Source organism: Echinops telfairi, unplaced genomic scaffold, assembly GCF_000313985.2.
Source record: "Echinops telfairi isolate 266 unplaced genomic scaffold, ASM31398v2 ScPeMD7_7473;HRSCAF=8511, whole genome shotgun sequence".
In the NCBI taxonomy this organism is placed as follows: domain Eukaryota; kingdom Metazoa; phylum Chordata; class Mammalia; order Afrosoricida; family Tenrecidae; genus Echinops; species Echinops telfairi.
Genome location: NW_022111377.1, coordinates 13632446 through 13651841, shown reverse-complemented (window position 1 = coordinate 13651841; position 19396 = coordinate 13632446). Strand labels below are relative to the sequence as shown.

The window sequence follows — 19396 nt, the reverse complement described above, 5'->3', positions numbered from 1 at the left end:
CCCTCCGCCCTTCAATTAACCCCACATGTTTTTATCGGCCAGGTTGGCACAATAAACTAACTACCCAAATATCTTTATCCATGAAAAGTATCTTTTTTCATAGACTATATTGTGGTTTTTGTCTTCTTATTATCACTTATGTATATATTTTATTTCCATTTTCTGCTGTATCTCCTACTTCAAATAAAAAAAAGTTCATCCTAGTGAACTTTCTTGGATTCTGAGAGAAATCTTCAGTTTTATTCTCTTTACTCTGTCTTTTAAATGTCTTTTCTTAAAAATTATTTATGGACTATATTTGTTCTTCTGTTTAGCTTCTTTCTTTTATCCAAATCATGCTATTTTTTCATTTTCTCTTCTCCCTTATGGCCTTCTAATGAGGTTTCACACAGCCATAATATCATTGACATAATATTCTGGATGCCTAGCATAGCTTTTGATTTTTCTGGTGATTGTAATCAATACATTTCAAACGAGATATATCCCGTTGGTGTTCTCATATTTTTGTTTATCTTCTACTACTTTAAATATTAGACAATATCCCAGAGCTGTTATATGGCTTTTCTGTGGATTATTCAACATTAGATCCCTTCTTAGATGAATATCTGGAGGTGTTGCACTCCTCACAGTCCAATTTTAAGTTCATGGTAGATTGTAATTAATGTAACCTTTTGTAATGAGGTAGAAACAGTTCTCACCCTTCTGCCTAACCCTATGACTCTCTAATCAATGAAATGCAAAACAATCACAACACTAGCACCCAAACAAACCAATAAATTAACCTTCCTGTACTTGCATCTCTTACATGATATTACTGACTGCATCCCTTACAACTTATCTCTGTCTTTCAACCACGAAGAACAGTCCTCAAATCCTCTCAGAACTAAAATATGCATAAAGCTCTTTGTCCTTTTCTATCATGGAGTGGCTTATCTCAAGACAAAAGTACCTGGAGATAAAGGGAAAGTAAATAGTTCTCTTGCTGTGATTAAAATCTAAAGTAATTCCTTAAATTTTAGTGACTAATTTTGGTTCCTGTAAAAAAAAATCCAATTATGTTTTTATTTACCAGTTTAATTCAGCTGGTTCAATGGGAAAATACACACCCTCAAAGATTTACTTTACTATTATAGTAGAGTGTAGTATTAAAAAGGAGATACTGTATAACATTTGAGATTGATTGCAAAGCATACTCCTTCATTGAAACCTGAATGTTACATCCATATTTTAACTGGTTGAACAGATTTCTATTTTCTTTTTATCCTTTTCAGGTCTATGATTCTTTGATTCTAGAATACTAATTATTTAAACTTGGCATTATATTGTGAAAAAATATTTATAATTTATATACTTATAAATGTAATATAAAGCTGTATCTATTTATATAAGTATCTTCCTTGTTTAATTAAATGGTCTAATCAATCAAATGCAATTATCAAATATTAAAAAAGAAAAATACAAATTTTATATATTAGGAATGAACCAGAGGACATCACTACAGACACTAAGGACAGAACTACAACTCTGAGAGAGAACTACAGAGAAGTCAACACGCATACGTTTGATAACAGACGAAATGGATCAATACTTTGAAGAAAGAGAAATTCGTCCAATATAATGCATTTTTAAGCCCACATGGTTTCACTGGAGAACTCCACAAAATGTTTAAAGCAAAAATAAACACTTAAAACAAGTCTCTGCTGGCAGATAACATGATTATTGACATAAAATTTCCAAAGAATATACCAAAATTATCTGACAACTAATAAATAATCCAGCAACATCATAGGACAGTATATAAAAATTATTTTATAACTGCATTTCTGTATTAACAATGAATGCCTGGAAACCAAAATGAAAATATAATGCAATGAATAATCACTTTGAAAAATTAAAAACTGAGATACACATTTAATAAAACATAACATGTCTTGTATGCTGGAAACTGGAAAATGCTGATGAAGCCAACCAAAGCTCAAAATAATGGAGAGACATAGCATGTCTTCCAATGGATAGAAAACACAACATATTGAAAAATCAATTATCCCTCAATTGACATAAAGTTCTAGAGCCCGAATGGCATAGTGAGTTACTTGTTGGCCTGCTAACCTTAAGGTCAGCAGTTCAAGACCACTATCTGTTGCCAGGAAGAAAGATGAGACATACACCATTACAGTCTTGGAAACCCACATGGGGCAGTTCTACCCTGTCGTAAAGAGTCACTATGAGTTGGACTCCATTTAATGGCAATGAGTTTGGAGGCTTGGTTTGGACATACATGTTCCATAGAATTGTTATCAAAATTATAGTAAAACTTCTTATGCGTACTGGCAAGACTTTTTAAATTGATTTCAAAAATCAAAGAAACTAAGATAACTAAAACCATTTTGGAAAAGGAAAATCAATTGAGAGAAATCACTCTATCCCATTTCAACACTTAATCAAAACCTTAGTATTGGTGATGGTGGAGTCATGTAGGTCTACAAAGGAGACTAGAACATTCATAAATAGTTCCCCCAAAGTACTACCAAATATTTTTTATAAACATGTAAAAACTATACATATGTGTATATATATAGTCAATGAAGCAATTATATAGCCATAGGAAAAAATCAACTTTGAATGCTCTTCTTCAAATGAATGTTAATAAAATGAACCACAAAGTTAAATGTATGCTGTAGAACCGAAACACTCTTGTAAGCAAACAGAGTAGAAAATCTGGGGCCAGTCCAATAGATTTTAATTCATCAAATTAGAAAACTTTGCTCTGCAAAATATTCTATTAGGGGGATCTTTTACAACACATTTAAAACACGGACAAAAACATAGGAGAAATTATTTACCACCTGCACAGCTGACAAAACCTAAAACATGGTGTCCACTGGTCAATTCTAATTCTTCTTGACCCTGTAGAACAGAATGGAACTTTTCCCATGCAGTTTCCAAGGCTGTAAATCTTTAAAGAAACAGACTGCTATATATTTTCCCAACAAAGCTGCTGGTATGTTTAAACCATCTTTCTTTCAGTTAACAGTTAGGCACTTAGTGACTACACCCTCAAAACTCATGTTTAAAAAAAAAAAGAAAGTGGACAAAAGATATGAGGAGCCATTACATCTGTGGCAGTTACTTAATCTCTGGTCAACAGGATCAAAGGGGTGGAGTCTAGTCTACCAATCAGGTCATAGCCAATCAAGCCCCTGTGTAGGCGTGGTTTTTTCCTAAGGATTCTAGAAACTCCTGTCTTCCTCCCTGGAGGCAGGTCACACGCTCACCTGTGAGACATTCCTATTGACAAGCCACACAGATCTACATTGAGGGAGCCGGAGCCCTGGAGCTGGAGCAGTCACGTGGAGACCCACGCCATCGCTGAGATGCTTCCATCGCCACTGGATCCACAAACTTTCCATCCACTGGTCTATGATCATCCAGCATTTGGCGTCATTGTATGTGCTATGTGAGTCTGAAGAGAAATTTAAAGACTGGCATCGGACATACGGGCTAATATCGGACTTATGGACTTGATCTGGTCAGGACTGAGATGTTTTCTCAATATGCAATCACTCTTTGATATAAAATTCTGTCTTACACACATGAGTCTCTCTGGATTTGTTTCTCTAGTCAATCAGAACTAGCAGCACCAAAGAGGATGGAAGACAAGCACATGAAGAGGTGTTTGGTGTCACTAGCTGTCAGGGAAGATAGTAACAAGATATTACTCCACACATAAAATCACAGCAAAGCAAATAAATAAATATGATGGCAATGCCAAACAGTAATAAGGATGTGGATAAAGGGGATCTCGCATCCAATGTTACTGGCACTAAAACATAGAACAGCAACTCCAGAAAATGGTTTCATGGTTATCCAGCCGTACTATCAAATGCTGCTCAACAATAAAAACGAACACTCACTTACTCACACAACAAAATGAATGGATCTCTGGTACATTATGCTGAGAGGAAGCGAACTAGCCACATAATACCTGCTTCTATAGACATAACTCTCAAAATGCCTAAAACTACAGAGATGGAGAATCAGTGATTGGTTTTCTGATTAGGGAAATGAGCAAGTGTGTTATAAAAGAGTAGCAAAAGGAGGATGTGCGATGACAGAATATGCATTTATGTGTCTGACTGAAGTGACAGATGCACCAGTATAAGTGTGTAATAAAAAGACACAGAACTCTATGAACATGGAACTAATGTCAGGCCCCTGGTTTGGGTGCTGTCCTATGTAAGGTATAGCCACTGATGGAAACTACTGGAAAGGTACAGAGGTGCTCTGTATGATCTTTATTGTTTCCTATGAATTGATACTTATTTTAAAACAAAAAGGTTTAAAAAGTAATATCAGTTGCCAATGATCAATTGATGACTTCACTGGAAACTTCTGAAATAAGCATTTTCTTAATCAGTGTAAGAAGTCATAACATTCTCAACATTTTCTAAACTGTTTTACAGAACAATAGATCTATAAGGATATATTTTTTTATATACAAAAAAAAGGAGCTGGGACTTGGGAAATTGAGAAAAGCCCTACATTAAATACCAACCTTTTGAAAACTTCCAATGCATGTTTCAGATTAAACATTTAGAAAAATTACTTTTTTTTATAACTGATCCAGAGAAGCCACATGCATACACCCTTTTCTACTGATGACTCAGAAAATATCTAAGTCGATTAAAACATGGATTTAGTGGAAGCAGGGGTACAGTAGATAACTTTTGGAGAGACAGGGCAAACTTTCTGAACCTCTGTCACTCAGCTGCTGCTTGTACTAATGCATCCCTGAAGCTCAGGACAGCTGATCGTCCACAGAAAGCCTGACTTATTAACACGATGTCACCTGACCTACTTTTCAACGTAATCTCCCAAAGAAAACAAAATCTATTCATAGTCCATGGTTAATAAACCATGTGTTACTTTCACGAAAGCCCCCCTGCAGATTAGGATTTATATGTGTCTAAATTATCTCAGATACCTCCACACACACACACACACACACACAGAAGTGCTTTGCTTGTTTTGAAACACTCAAAATATAAATGACTATGTACTGATCTCTTTTATACTAAACTAGGACTTCTGAAATCTTGCTGGCCTACCTCACATTTGTTTTTGTTTGTGATTTTGTTTTGCCTCAGGACCACAGCTATTGGAGGAAGTCAATGTTGACGAAGTAAATAAATGAAAAGGAAATGAGGTAATAAGACATTAGGAATGCAAGTATTAAATACACCAATGCTCGCTTTGAGTAGACAATGTATGATTACTGGATGAGACCACTACTTATCTCAGTGTTTTCCAGCTCCCAGGAAGATGCACCCTAGTGCAATGTTGCCCGTTTATTGTGGCACACTACACTTTTACATCCATCTTTACCACAACTATGAGAACATTTTGATTTGGCAAACATTTCAGATGGAGCGTTGAACTAAATGTGGTTGAGAGGTAGCATATAATCTTGCTGTAAGCACAAAAACTAATAGACACATCATAGTATCAAACCAAAGATAGTATCAAACCAGAGATGATTCTCCCTTAAAAATCATGTCTTTACTAGAAAATGAAAGACATATGCTGAAACAAATGAGAAAGGGAAGTCAGGGCAGTAGTAAACAAGTCCGTCTAAAAGCAAACAAACAAATGTAGTATGCATTAAAATTACAGTAATGAGTTTATGGGAAATATATATGTATATATAAATATATATAATACTGTTACTGATACTATTACATTATAGAAAAGACTGTGTCTCAATTAAGGAGCCGTAGTGTTCTGGTAAAGTACCCTGGTGGTACCCTGGTGAAGTAGTGGGTTATGTGTTGGGCTTCTAACCAAAAGGTCAGCAGTTTGGGCCCACCAGCCGGTCCTCAGAAGATAAATGAGGCTTTCTACTCCCTGAAGGATTTACCATCTAAGAAACCCACAGGGGCTGCTCTCTGTCTTATTGGGTTACTGTAAGTCTGAATAGTCTGAATCAACTCAATGGCACTGAGTTTGTGTTTGAGTCTGCTCTTCAAATAAAGCTAAGGCTGTCTGGTCCCATAAGGATTCACTCACTGCCTGTGAAACCCAAAGAGGGCAGTACTACTCTGTCCTACAGAGCCACTGTGTCAGCTTCAACTTACTGGAAACGAGTTTGGTGGCTTCACAGATTAGACATGGGACTGCTAATAGTAACATTTGTGGTTCAAATCCACCAGTAGCTCCATAGGAGAAACACAAGCCTACAAAATATATGGTCATGGTTGCCTTTTTTTGTATAATTATCTGTATAGGGAAACTTGGATACATGGAATTACCAAAGCAGTAGCTGGTATGATGATTACCTGGGGACACAGAAGGGGAGGCAACAGAAATGTTTACAAGGAAGAAGAAAAGGTTTCAAAGTTGATCTTGGCAGTGATTGCCTAGTCCTTCTTGATATGAAGAGGAGCCCTACTGGCATAGTGCTTACCCATTGGATTGCTAACTGCAAAGTCAGCAGTTCAAAACCACCATCCGATTGGCAGGATAAGAAGGGGCTTTCTACTCTCTAAAGAATTGCAGTCTTGGGAACTCCCAGAAACAGTCCAACCCTCTCTTAAAAGGTTGATATCAGGTCCTATAAGGTCGATAACCCTGTCCTATAAGGTGATATCAAGGTGAGTCAATATCAACTCCATAATAGTGACCTTTTTTTCTTTATATGATTAAAATATTGAATGGTATGATATGCTAATTATAGCGTAAGGTGTTTTTTTTAATTTACAACAAGGGTATGTATGGTGGATGAGAATCAGAATCTACTCCACAACAGTGGGGTTTTGTTGTTTTATTGACTCCGTTTATGCTGAATTGACTAATTATGCTTTGTGTTATCGTTTCTTTCATTTTAATTTAGCTCCTTCTAATATACAACATGGAGTAGGCTCTTTTTAAATCTTCATTTAAATTATAGTCTCAATGAGGATTTCTCTGTCAGAGAGATCCTCTCAAAATTTTCTGTCCCACTGCTCCATTTTATTTTTTTCCAGAAACTTATTACCAGAAAATATTTACATTGCAGGATTTTACTTATTTTATTTCTGTGTTTAAATTATCACCAGTATCCATATAGAAGGGATGTGCTGCAAGTGCGGGAATTCTGATGGTATTATCCACTGTATTATCCTGTGTAATAGAACAAAATGTAGTTCAGAGTAGATGCTCAAGAAACATTTGCTGAGTGGATAAATGAATTTTTTAAAAGGTGTTAACATCTCCAACAAATTGCATTGTGCAAACAAATACATATCTGTAACTCATAAATATTATATGAATATAATTCAATCAACCAACCTCATCAAGAAAATATATTAGGGTGCTTCAAAAATTTCATGGAAAAATGGAATTAAAAGACATAGAAAATTTCCATGAACTTCTTGAAGCCCTGTCATATACAGACATGTTTTTAAAATGTGAAGACTAAAATAATAAAGATGATTAACTATCGCCAATGATTAAAATCATCTTTCCAGGTATGCTGATAAAATAACAAAGAATTAAAAAATAGCTCTCTTTTTACAGCAGAAAGTTTCTCTAAAATGTGTATTGTTTGAATGAATTGAATGCTTCTCAAATTTTAATGCCCTTATAAATCATTTAAGAATCATATTAAAATTTAGTAAGTCTGCTTCGGGAATGGACATGAAATTTTGCATTTCTAACAATGCAAATGCTAATGCTGTTTGTCTATGGATGAAAATTTAAGAAACAATGTTTAGATAATTTTCCAGAAATATTAAATTGTATACTCATTTGATTAATATCAGAGAAATTTTCCACCCAATAGGAAATAAATGCACTTAAATACAAGTTATTTTGAATTTACTTCATAAGGCTAATAATACTAAGTTGTGGGGAAAAGTCGTTTGCTCCTTAGGCAAACGGAACAGAACTGCCACCTTCCATGGTTCATGGCCCATGGGAGATTGCTGTTGGCTCAGCATGGAGCTGATGTAGCAATGGCTGGCCTGCCTCTGGCTGAGATAAGCACTCGTCTCCTGTTCCCTGACTAAAGCTGCAGAAGGCAGTTTATCAGTTACTTACTTCCCCCTCCCCCAACCCCCCCACTCCTGTGTGTAAATAACTAGGCTGAGGTATTAATGCTTCTTTGTAAATCAAACCGTGAAGGTCCTTTTGTGTAAATCTGTCATGTGGTGTATGTATTTTGCAGGGAATGTATGTAAGCCTTCCCCTAACACAGTTCAGATTTATCCATGTTATACTACTTAATAGTTCCACTTTCTTTCCTTCCAGTGTTGATCTTCCATGCCTTTCTCTGTATTTTTCCTGAGAGTATTTACCATCTTTTGAAAAACTATATATTTTACTTAACATATATATATATATACATCTATGTATACAAATAGCAAGCATCCATTGCTAAACAAGATAGAGAAGATACATTTTCTTATTAATATATATTCTTGTGGTAAACCAAAATATTGTGTATATACATGTATAAAAGTGTATGTGTGTATATATGTTGTGTATATATATGGGTGCATATATGGGTGCATGCATATATATAAATATCTGCATATATGTTGTATATATGTATATGTGTGTATACATACATACATAATATTTTGGTTTACCACAAGAATATATGTTCATGAGGAAAAATATCTTCCCTATTTTATTTAGTAATGGATACTGGGTATCCCAATATCCGACACATTAAAAAATGTTTGATAAATACATGTTAATTTAATTTTATATGTATTTCCTCTTTCTTGTTTATTCATGACAAGGTTTGGAAGGTTGTATCAATCACTCTTTTCAAATCCTCGCTGTTTTGCAATTGTGCTCTGTTTCATTAACTTGGAATATTAGCTATTAAATTCTTAGGTTTTAATTTAATCATTTTAAGGATATATATCTTTCTTTAAGTCCTGGTTTAATTCTGAAGATTTTGTTATACATCATGTTGAATATTTTCCGTTGATTTTTATTGGATTTTCTATTGTTAGATTCTGCTTATTTGTTTGAGGATAATTAGTTATTTAACATGTGCTTCTCCTAAGAAATAGGTTTTTCTAAAGCACATCCTTAAAATGTATTTCTGTCCAAATTCACATGACATATTCTGTGTCATGTTAACCTACTGAAAATGATGAAAATTTGCTTTAATATTGAAAAAATATAATATTTTCACTTGTGCTTGAAAAGATGGATATGCACAGTTTATAAATGCAGTACGATATATTCCATTAGTTGCAGATCAAGTATGCTGCTGAAATATCCTATATGTTTACTAATCACAGTTAAAATGAAATTATTGGCAGTAAGCTTGAGTAACTCTCAATTATGTATTGGCAACTAACATGCTAGCTGTTGTGTGGTAGTGTTTTGGCATCCTTGATAGTGACCCTATCTACAACAGAGTTGATCAGTCTGGCTCAAGCCTCACAATTATTCTGTCTGAATAATTATTATTATGTTTTACCCAATGTTGACTCCACTGTATCAATTCCTATCTTTAAAGGTCATTCTCATTTTCACTGATCCTCTGTTTGACAAAGTGTGATGGGTAAGTTTATTGTGCCAACCAGGCCAATAAGAACATGTGTGATTAATTAGGTCACAGTTTGATTGGAAGGCAAAAAGATAAATGGCTTGGCAAAGCCCGCTCCTCTCTTTCTTGCTCTCTGGTGATCAGACCAGCATGTGGCTGCTTTAGCTAGTTCTCTGCCTCAACTGGTGAGCTACACTACCTGTGGGACAGCCAACCCATGGATCGTGTTACTAGAGCTTGAGGTTCCTGTGAGACCTGCTTCACCATGCTGCTGGTGTGTATATCGCTTCAGCTTGAGGCTGATGGATTCTGTCATCTTGCATTGCTTGAATTCGATATCCCATCCTGGTCTGCTTCACTAAGCTCCTGAGTTGCTGACTGTTGGTGACCCACCCTGCTTTTTGCTGCCTGTGGGCTAACTGCCTGCATTGCCTGAGGGAAGACTCAGCTGTCTGCTTCCTTGACATGGAACCAGAAGCCCTCGTGAGTTGAACTGAGTCCACTGTACTGCTGTGTGGACTAATTAGCTGTTATTTTCATGCTGTATAAATCTATCTATCTATAAAATCGTTAAGTGTTCTGGTTTTGTTTCTCTGCAGAATCCTGCCTAACACACCAAGCATGAGATTCTATCCCAGTGACTGGCCTCTCCTAATAAGTTGTTCATAGCATGTGACACAAACTCGTCTAAAAAGCACTATGGTTGTATTTCCTCCAAGTCTGATTGGTTTGCTTTTCCAGCATTCCATGGAATTTTCAATATTTGTGCTCAGCACTATCGTTTAAATATATCAGTTCTTCCCTAATCTTTCTTATTCATTGTTCCGTTTTCACATGCATATGAAGTGATTGAAAATACCTTGACTGGGGTTGGGCACCCCTTTAATCCTCAAATCAAAATCTTGCTCTGTAACTCTTAATGCAATGCATTATTTGATGTTTTAACTGCTACTTATATGATCTTTGACTGTGGATTTAAGGAAAATGAAATTCTTGACAACTTCAATCTTTTCTGCATTTATTATGATGTTGCCTATTGGTCCAGTTGCCTGGTTTAGATTTTCTTGACAATGGGTAGCAATCCATACTAACATCTATAATCTTTTATTCTTATCAGTAACTTGCTTCAAATAGTTTTCACTATCAGCAATCAATTTGTGTCATCTTAATATCATAAGTTGTTGATGAGTCTTCTTTCACCTGATGCTGGATACTTCTTTATATAATCTAGCTTCTCAGATTGTATTTTCAGTATCCAGATTGAATGAGTATAGTGAAAAGATATAATTCTGATGTGCAACTTTCCTGATTTTGAACCATACAGCATCCCCTTACTCTTGATTAATGTTCAGGTTCTGCAGGAGCACCATTAAATACTCTAGAATTTCCATTCTTTATAATGATATCCATAGTGTGTTATGATAAACACTGTGGGATGCCTTTGTATAATCAATAAGTAAACATCGTCCTGGTATTCTTGCTTTCAGCCAGGATCCATCTGATATCAGCAATGATATCCCTAGTGCCCCATTTACTTCTTAACCCAGCCTCAATTTCTGACAGCTCCCTGTCAATATATTGATACAACAATTGTTGGATCATGTTCAGCAAAATTTTACATCCATGTGATATTAGTGTTACTGTTTGACAGTTTCCACATTCTGCTGCATCACCCATAGGAGAAAGATAAGACTTGATGCTCCCATAGAGATTTACAGTCTCAGAACCCCACAGGAGCAGTCTGTCTAGGGTCACTATGGGTTGGAATCAAATCAATGGCAGTAAGTAGAAGCTGCACGACCTTTCTTGGGCATGGGTACAAATATGTATCTCTTCTAGACAACTGGGCAGATAGCTCTCTTCCAAATTTCATAGCAGAGAGTAGTGACTGCTTCTAACAATCATTCTAACAAGCATTTCAGTTGGTATTCTGTCAAGTTATGGAGCCTTCTTTTATGCTAATGCCTTCAGTGCAGCTTGAACTTCTTCCTTCAGTACCATAAGTTCTTTATCATATGCTGTCTCCTGAAATGGTTGAACATCAACCAATTCTTTCTGGTACAGTGACTGACTCTGTGTATTCTTTCCATTTATTTTGGTAGCTTCCTGCATCATTCACTATTTTGCCCGTAGTATTCTTCAATATTGCCACTCAAGGCTTTAATATTTTTCTCTGGTACTCTCAGCTTTATATATGTGGCATTTGGTTTTCTTATTCCAGATCTGTGCACATTTTGTTGTAATGTTTTAATTTGTTTCCTAAAACTGCTCTTTAAAGTTTTTTTTTCCTTCACCTTTTTAACTTTTTTATTTCTTCATTTAGCTTTGGCTCTCTACATTAATTTAAAGATCAAGTTCCAAAGCCTTTTCTGACATCCACTTTAGTATTTTGTTTATTTTCTCTCTTTTTTGGTGACCATTCGCTTTCTTCATGGGTGATGTTCTTGATGTCATCCCATCAATTGTCTGATCTTTTGCCTCCTGTCACTTGTTTTCAGTACAAGAAATATGTTCCTGAGATGTTCTCTGAATTCAAGTGGGATATATGAAAGTTTATATTTTGGCTCTCTTGTTTTCATTTTTGTTAACCTGAATTTACATCTGAGCAACTGATGAGCTATTCCACAGTGAGATACTGACTTTGTTTTGCTGATAATGTTGAGCTTCTCTATCATCCCTTAATATCAAAAACAAACAAACAAAAACAAAGCAAAACTCACTGCCATCCAATCAATTCCAATATGTAGTGACTTATAGGACAACACAGAGCTGCTCCTTCTGGTGTCCAGCTGCACATTTTTATGGGAGCAAGAAGCTTCATATTTCTACTGCAGAGCAACTGGTTAGTTTTAGTTGTTAATCTTGAGGTTATCAGTCCAATGTGTAAACCGCTATACCACCAAACTCATGGTCATCGAGTCAATGCCAACTCATAGTGACCTTAGAGAACAGGGTGGAATTGTCCCTAGGACTTTTGAGATAGTAATGCGTTATGGGAGTAGAAAGTCTCATCTTTCTCCCAAAGAGCATCTGGTGGTTTTGAACTGCAGGCCTTATGGATTGCAGCCCAATGTATAATCACTATACAACCAAGGTATCTTGTCAGTTTGATTCCTGGGTATTCCATCTGTTTATAGTTGCAGTTTATGTAGCTATACACAGTGTCTGCATTGAAGATATCATTGGTCCTGCCCAGCTGTATCATGCTCTCTCCAGCTTTGTTTCTATCACCAAAGTCATATTTTCTGACAAATGATCCTTCCTCTGTTTCCAACGCTCTCATTTGAATTGCCAGTAAATTATCAGTGCATCTGGATTGCATGTCTGAAAGCATTTCAGCCTAAAGAAGTTGGGAGAATTTTTAAATTTCTTCTTCAATAGTTTCAGTGTTTGGTAAGTTGGTAAGCAGTTGATAAAATTGCAGATGAACTTGCAGTAGAAGAAAAGACTATGACAAACAAATAGGACATCCACTTCTGAGGAATTAGCCACTGAAAAGAGCATTCTCAGGTACAGTGCCTGAAGATGAGTCCCTCAGGTTGGAAGGCACTCAAAACTCAGGAGTAGCTGCATCTAACAACAACAACAACATCTCATTTATTTCTTAGTCTGGAAGTTCTGCTGAAACTGTTAGGTCGCTAGTTTAGAGACAGGGGTTTTCCCACCCAGGCCTGTACAGGCTCCATAAAAGAGGTTGGAAGGAAATCAGACAATCATTAGACACCTATGAAGACCCCCAAAGTGAGCATGCTCACACTCTAGTCCCTGAGTCAGGTGGGAGGTACACTAGGCCCAGGCTCATGACATCACCCAGGGCTTAACCTAGCCAATGGGGTCAACCAGTACCTTCACCACCACGCCTTTCCCCAGCCAGGGGGTGGACCAGAATAAAGGTGGGAGCATGCTCTGAGACTCTCTCTTACTCTTACCCTGCTCCAGACAATGGCAGGGAGGAGGGAGGAGGCGCACATGCACCACTGAGGCATGACCCCTCAGAGCCCGCTCTGGGCCTGCTTGGGGCCCACGGCCTCTCTTGTCCCCTGTCTGACTCCCTAGCTCTCTAGCTTCCATACCCTGTAGCCCCTTGCTCCCTCAATCCATCAGGCCCTGGGATCCTCCCAGGTCTGAATGGAGGTTGCTTGTGCCCAGTTGTGAATCCCTCTGAGACTCTGAAACCCGAAACGTGTCCCGTTTTTCATAAAAACCCACTTGGATTACAAAACAGGCTTCGGTGTGAATTATTTCATCCTGTGAAGCCAAGAACTGAAGTATGACCCACTGGAGAAAGCTAACAAAACCTTTTCTCCCACCTCGTATTTGAAATATTGGTGACATGGCTTCAAGCAACATAGCAACATGCAAGGCACCACACTAGGGCAAACCAGCAGAGAAGTGGTGGATTTTACACAAAGTTTCTTTCGGTATGGACAGTTAAATATTTTCTTCAGCTCTTTCAGTTTAGAGATGGTGATCCTGCCCTTCCATTTTGGTTTTCTAAGTCTTTTCAGATTTCATTATAACGTGCAATATGTAATTAAAATGTATGGATATGGTAAATGTTTGCTTTTCAGAGTAATTTTTTATTTCTCATAACGTTTTCAGTTTTCTCAACACACATACCACTTTCTTTGGTTATCTTCCACATTGTAGACGCATTATGTATATTATAAAACAATAATAGCATCTTAATTTTCCTCTCACAGTTAGCTTTGGGTCTACATTGATCTATAGCTACATTGATATCTGTCTAAGTTTAAACAGAGCAATAAGGCTTACAGCATATGCATTGTCACGCCACTTAATAGTTCATATAGCTGATTTGATTCGAGTCATTCTATAATTAAAACTACGCGAGTTTGCATGAAGTTGATTTTTAAATTATACCTACTAAAAATATTGTGTAAATAGGCACTGTGTTAGTCTGGGTAAACTAGGGTAACAAATTCACAGACACTCATTTGTGAGAGTTTTATATAAAGGGTAAGTGTAGATCCAGAAAACATCCCAATCCAGTGCTGTCCAAGGCCATAAATCCAGCATTAGTCCATATGTCTGACACCAATCTACAAAGTCCTCCTCCATCTCACAAAACACACACTATGATGCTGACTGCAGGAGGAAAGCCGAATCAGTGAGCATGTAAGCATCTCAGCGCTGGCAGGGGTCTCTACACGGCTGCCCCAGCACCCAGGGCTGCATCAGGGTAGGTCCATGTGGCCTCCTTGGGAATGTCTTGCAGGAAGTGAGCCTTGCCAGCTGAAGCAGGGAACAGGCTAAGACAGCTGCACCCTGGTCCAACCATCAGAAAGCAAGAGACCTGAGAACTCGAAAGGGGAGGCTCACCGAGCCATTTATCCCTCCGCCCTTCAACTAAACCCACATGTGCTTATCAGCCAGGTTGGCACAATAAACCTTAACTATCTCAGGCACTAATATAATCAGAAATAATGTCACACTGTGACTTGCCTTAGGGTTAATCTCACTTTTTTGTTTGTTGGTTTTATGCTAAACTAGTTTCCCTTTTCTCATTCAGTATTTGAAGCTAATTAAGTTTCATTGCCCTAGTATTCTTCATTGGAGTGGTCACACCCAAAACCTAATCTAAAGGGATTTGGAAATCCATTCACCAAAAACCACCTTCCAATAATACGTTAATATAAAGAAAATTTAGCACTAAAAAAAAATACTGTATGAAATGTTTAAGGAAGAAATGCAGGCTAGAGTTACAATAATTAAAAAAAGAATGAACATCTATTAAACTCACCTTATATATTCTAATATTCACATAAAATTATAAGCATCTGATGCAGAAAATAAGTGAACATGTATCAGAAAATATCCTTAAACTAGAGGTGGGCACTAATTAATACTGAGTCCAAGATTAGCCAATATTGCTTTATTTGGTTAATATAGGATAAAAATAAGCATAATAAGGAATAATACATACTTTCTGAAACAAATATAGAACTTCTACAACTATAATCTGTTTTTAAGATTCAATTTTATACAAATTTACTTGGGGAAAATGTGGTTCATAAATCCAAGGACTTGATTTTTAGTATCTGCTCTGGCAGTCCCAGTTTTATGAATTCAGACAACACCACTTTTGTTTGTAGGATTATCTGTGGGATGGAGTTACTAATAGCTATCCCACTTACCTCTCCAGGCTTCCGTGAGGATCGAATGTAAATGGCTTTGAAAAGTTCAATGTTCTTTATAAATGTGTGTTCTCATTACTCACTATACAGAAGTGTTCTTGACAATCCAGGTTTAGTTTCGCAAGGCAAGGGGCAACAATCCTGAGCCTTCTAGTTCAGAAATTATTACAAGTGGTATTATAAAAAATGTGTCAGTCTAACGACACAGCATGAATTAGACAAGACGAATTCACCTCATTTGTTTAAAAAAATTGTAGAATGATACAGCAGTTGGCTTGAATTGCACAATGTTACAAGCTTTCCTAAAGAAACACCTATACAGCCCACTTAGCTGAGGCTATTTTTGAGAACTAAAACCAGATTTCTTGCAATATAGTCGATTCTGACTTGAAACGACTCTCTAGGACAGAGTAGAACTGCTCCTTTGGAATTCCCAGACTCTTAAAAAATTCATACATAATTCGATAGCTCAATCATATTAAGAAGAATTGTGCAAACAACAGCACAGTCAACTTCAGATGATTTTATTCTTTCTTATATTCATTGTTGTTGACTCACTTCTCCCAGCTTCCCCTCCCATGGCCCTAGGAATCATGTATCCAGTTACTGTGTCTATAGATTTAGCTCTGCTGGATTTCATACAAAATAAAGACAAACAACCAAATAGGGGCCCAACAACAATGACAAAGTAAAACAGAAAAACTTCAATAAAAAAGATAGCAAAAAATATTAATAAGCTATGACAGATTTAAAATGGGTCAAAAAGAAGATTAAATGCTGAGGTGCCATGTTTTCACCTAACTAGAGCCACCAAAATCTACTTTACAAAGCTTTCTGATATCTTTATGGCAGCACACAACCTCAGTGTTCTCCCTCCAGGTGACTGGTAGATTCAAACCTCTGAACTTATGGTTAGCAGTTCAATGTAAAGCCCACGACACCACGAGGGACCTTGAAGATATTTTAGTAGATTTTGTTCAATATGAGCTGACTTCCTCCAACACAAATGCATATCTGACATGTATCTACTGGAACAGATCACTTGGTCTATTTTACATATTATCTGGATATTAATAGTATTTTTAATAACATCACATATCTGATAGTGATAGGAAAGATCGAAAACTCTCTGAAAGGTATTAAAGCAGAGAGTCCCACAAACCCTGCGTGAATTAGTTTTCTGTAGATGTTTTTCTTGTTGTTTTCCCAAAAACGTCTTTCATGTGAAAAACACTTGTAAATGTTCTGCCTGTCTCTGAAGACACCTCTTTTCCAATTTAATTTCCAAATACTTCACCCACACAAAGCGAACTAGCTTTAAATGAATTATTGTCCTAAGTTAAATATTACAAAGGAGAGAAGAATGCATTAAATAGTTAAACTGCTGTAAATGCCTCTCCTACTAAAATATAGACACTGGGTATGTTTCAGCAACAGACATGGCAGAAAACAGGAGTCTGAGTCATAAACACCAGAATCAGGAACAAGAACACTTTTACTTACTGCACATGAAAGCCGTTTCATCTGAGTTATCAGCACAATCACTCACAAAGTCACACAGCTTGTCCTGGGGGATACAGTGCTTGTCAGCGCACGTGAATTCGCGAGCAGTACATTTCCTGTCTGGGCTAAGTAAGGGCGAGCAATCTTGAAAGGAGACATCATCCAGTGCCACGTCGCCAATGTAACTGATGCCGCGTTTTGCCCTGAAGACAATCTTAAGATTCATGAAGAGAAAAAAAAAGCGAAAAACGGATTTCAGTTGCATTCTCAATCAAGTAGCTAAAAACCTGTAGCCAATACTAAATGTAACACATCGACACTGATTCTGATAAAAAGCCCCACAATGAATCTGCCCCAGTACACTGGACAATCATCTAAAATCTGTCATCTTTGAATCCTATGACTGTAGTTATGCCATCACTGTTGTCCCTTGTCTAGGCTTCTAGGAAAGTGACTGAAATCACCAACCATCCCTGCTGATTCAATCAGCTCTCAGATCCTCACTACGACCTGCTGGTGGAGGCAGGAGCCAGCCAGTAAGGTGACAAAAATGTCCAAGAGAAAGGAGATGTTAGCACATCTCTCATGTTCCCAGTTCTTGACATTTCTCAGCTACGTCCACCCAACTATCTGAAGGTTTAAAACCACCAAATGTAATACTGAAAGTTTTGTTTTTCTTCAAGTAGACAGTGGTAAAAATAGTAAGAGGATTTAGTCAAGTGATTCTATCTTTGGAGCTTCCCAAGTAATGATGTAAAAAGCCCATAGCTACTTCAGCATACAGATTCTAGAATGTCTTGTAGTTTTACTCAAGGGTGAGAAACTTCCACCCTCTGAGGCTAATCAATGCTGTAACAGTACAAGCACGATGGACAACATCCCTGGATCATCACTATGTTCATCACAACTACATCTATAATGCTTAAAGGTGGTAAGTGCTGGAAAAGCTAAGACTGAAGAAACAATCAATGTTTAGTTGTAAAAACTAAAACGCATGGGTGTACTTTAACAAACTTTCAACCACTGAAACATTAGAATGTCACAAGAGCTGGCTTAGTAGCTCATCTCTTTTAGGTAGATAGGTATGTCCTAAGGAATCTGATTTGTCTTTCGACAGTTTTATTAGCATATAATGCACATGTCATACAATTCAATGGTTCAATTGCATCAAGAAGAACTGTACAATCATCATCACCATCAGTTTTAAAACAATTTTGTAATTCCTGTACTCCTTATGATAAATTCCTTATTCCCCTCCCATCCCCCCCTGCCATAGCCACCAAGGAATCCTTCCTCCAGTTACAGTCGTATAGATTTAACAATCCAGAATTTTTATACATTAAAACTAACAAAGTAAAACAGATCAAATCTCAATCTAAAAGAAGGCAGAAAATATTAAAAACTGGGACAAATGTCAAGGGATCATAAGGAAATCAAATTATAGGGTGCTAAATTTTACACAATTTGCCTCCGCAACAACCCACTTCAGAATGCAATATCAACTGACCTCCTTTGGACTCATATTCAGTCTGTTTCAGTTAAAAACATTGAAGGGAAAATACACATGGATTAAGGCCCATTGTCAGAATTCTGACAATGGACCAGGGACGGAATAGCCTAACTAATATGCAGACTGCCTTGAATGTGATTTTAAGCAAGACTTTTATTTTACAAATCTACTATTTACAGAGAATGAATTAAAAGATTCACTATCTGGTGTGAAAACTTGTATCTACTAGGAACAAAAGGGCTTGGAAATTCAACTGGCACCATCCTGGTCGGAGTACGTTTTCCCGTTTTGCAGAGTCCGGGGAGCACAGTGAGTTGGTGGGCTGCTTGGTGTCTGGTCAGCCTTTTTGAAATCACCTGCAGCTCTGTGGGGAAAAGATGACTTTCTACTCCCATAGTGATTGATAGTCTCAGAAGCCCAGGGGGTAGTCGTACACTCTTTGAATTACACCATAAGTTATAGAATGGACTCAGTGAGCTGCAGTTTTTAGGTTTGGTTCATTTTGGCAAATCATCAAATTCCTGAACAACCGACTCTCATGTACCTCCCCAGACGTGGGCTGTCACCCCTCTGACCGTCCACGCCTCGACCATTCCACCACAAGACAGATGCCTACTCCTCCACTCCCGTTATGCTGATTGTACATGAGAGTCGGACGTGAAGAGGGGGAGGGGGCAT

General features: G+C 37.2%; 1 protein-coding gene across 1 annotated transcript in view; it reads right to left on the bottom strand.

Annotated features, from left to right (window-relative positions):
* MALRD1 (MAM and LDL receptor class A domain containing 1) overlaps window positions 1-19396 on the bottom strand; it is an 819322-nt gene that overhangs the window by 476511 nt on the left and 323415 nt on the right. The window contains 1 exon segment of the mRNA XM_013008119.2: window positions 17209-17422. Coding sequence (XP_012863573.1) covers window positions 17209-17422 — 214 coding nt within the window.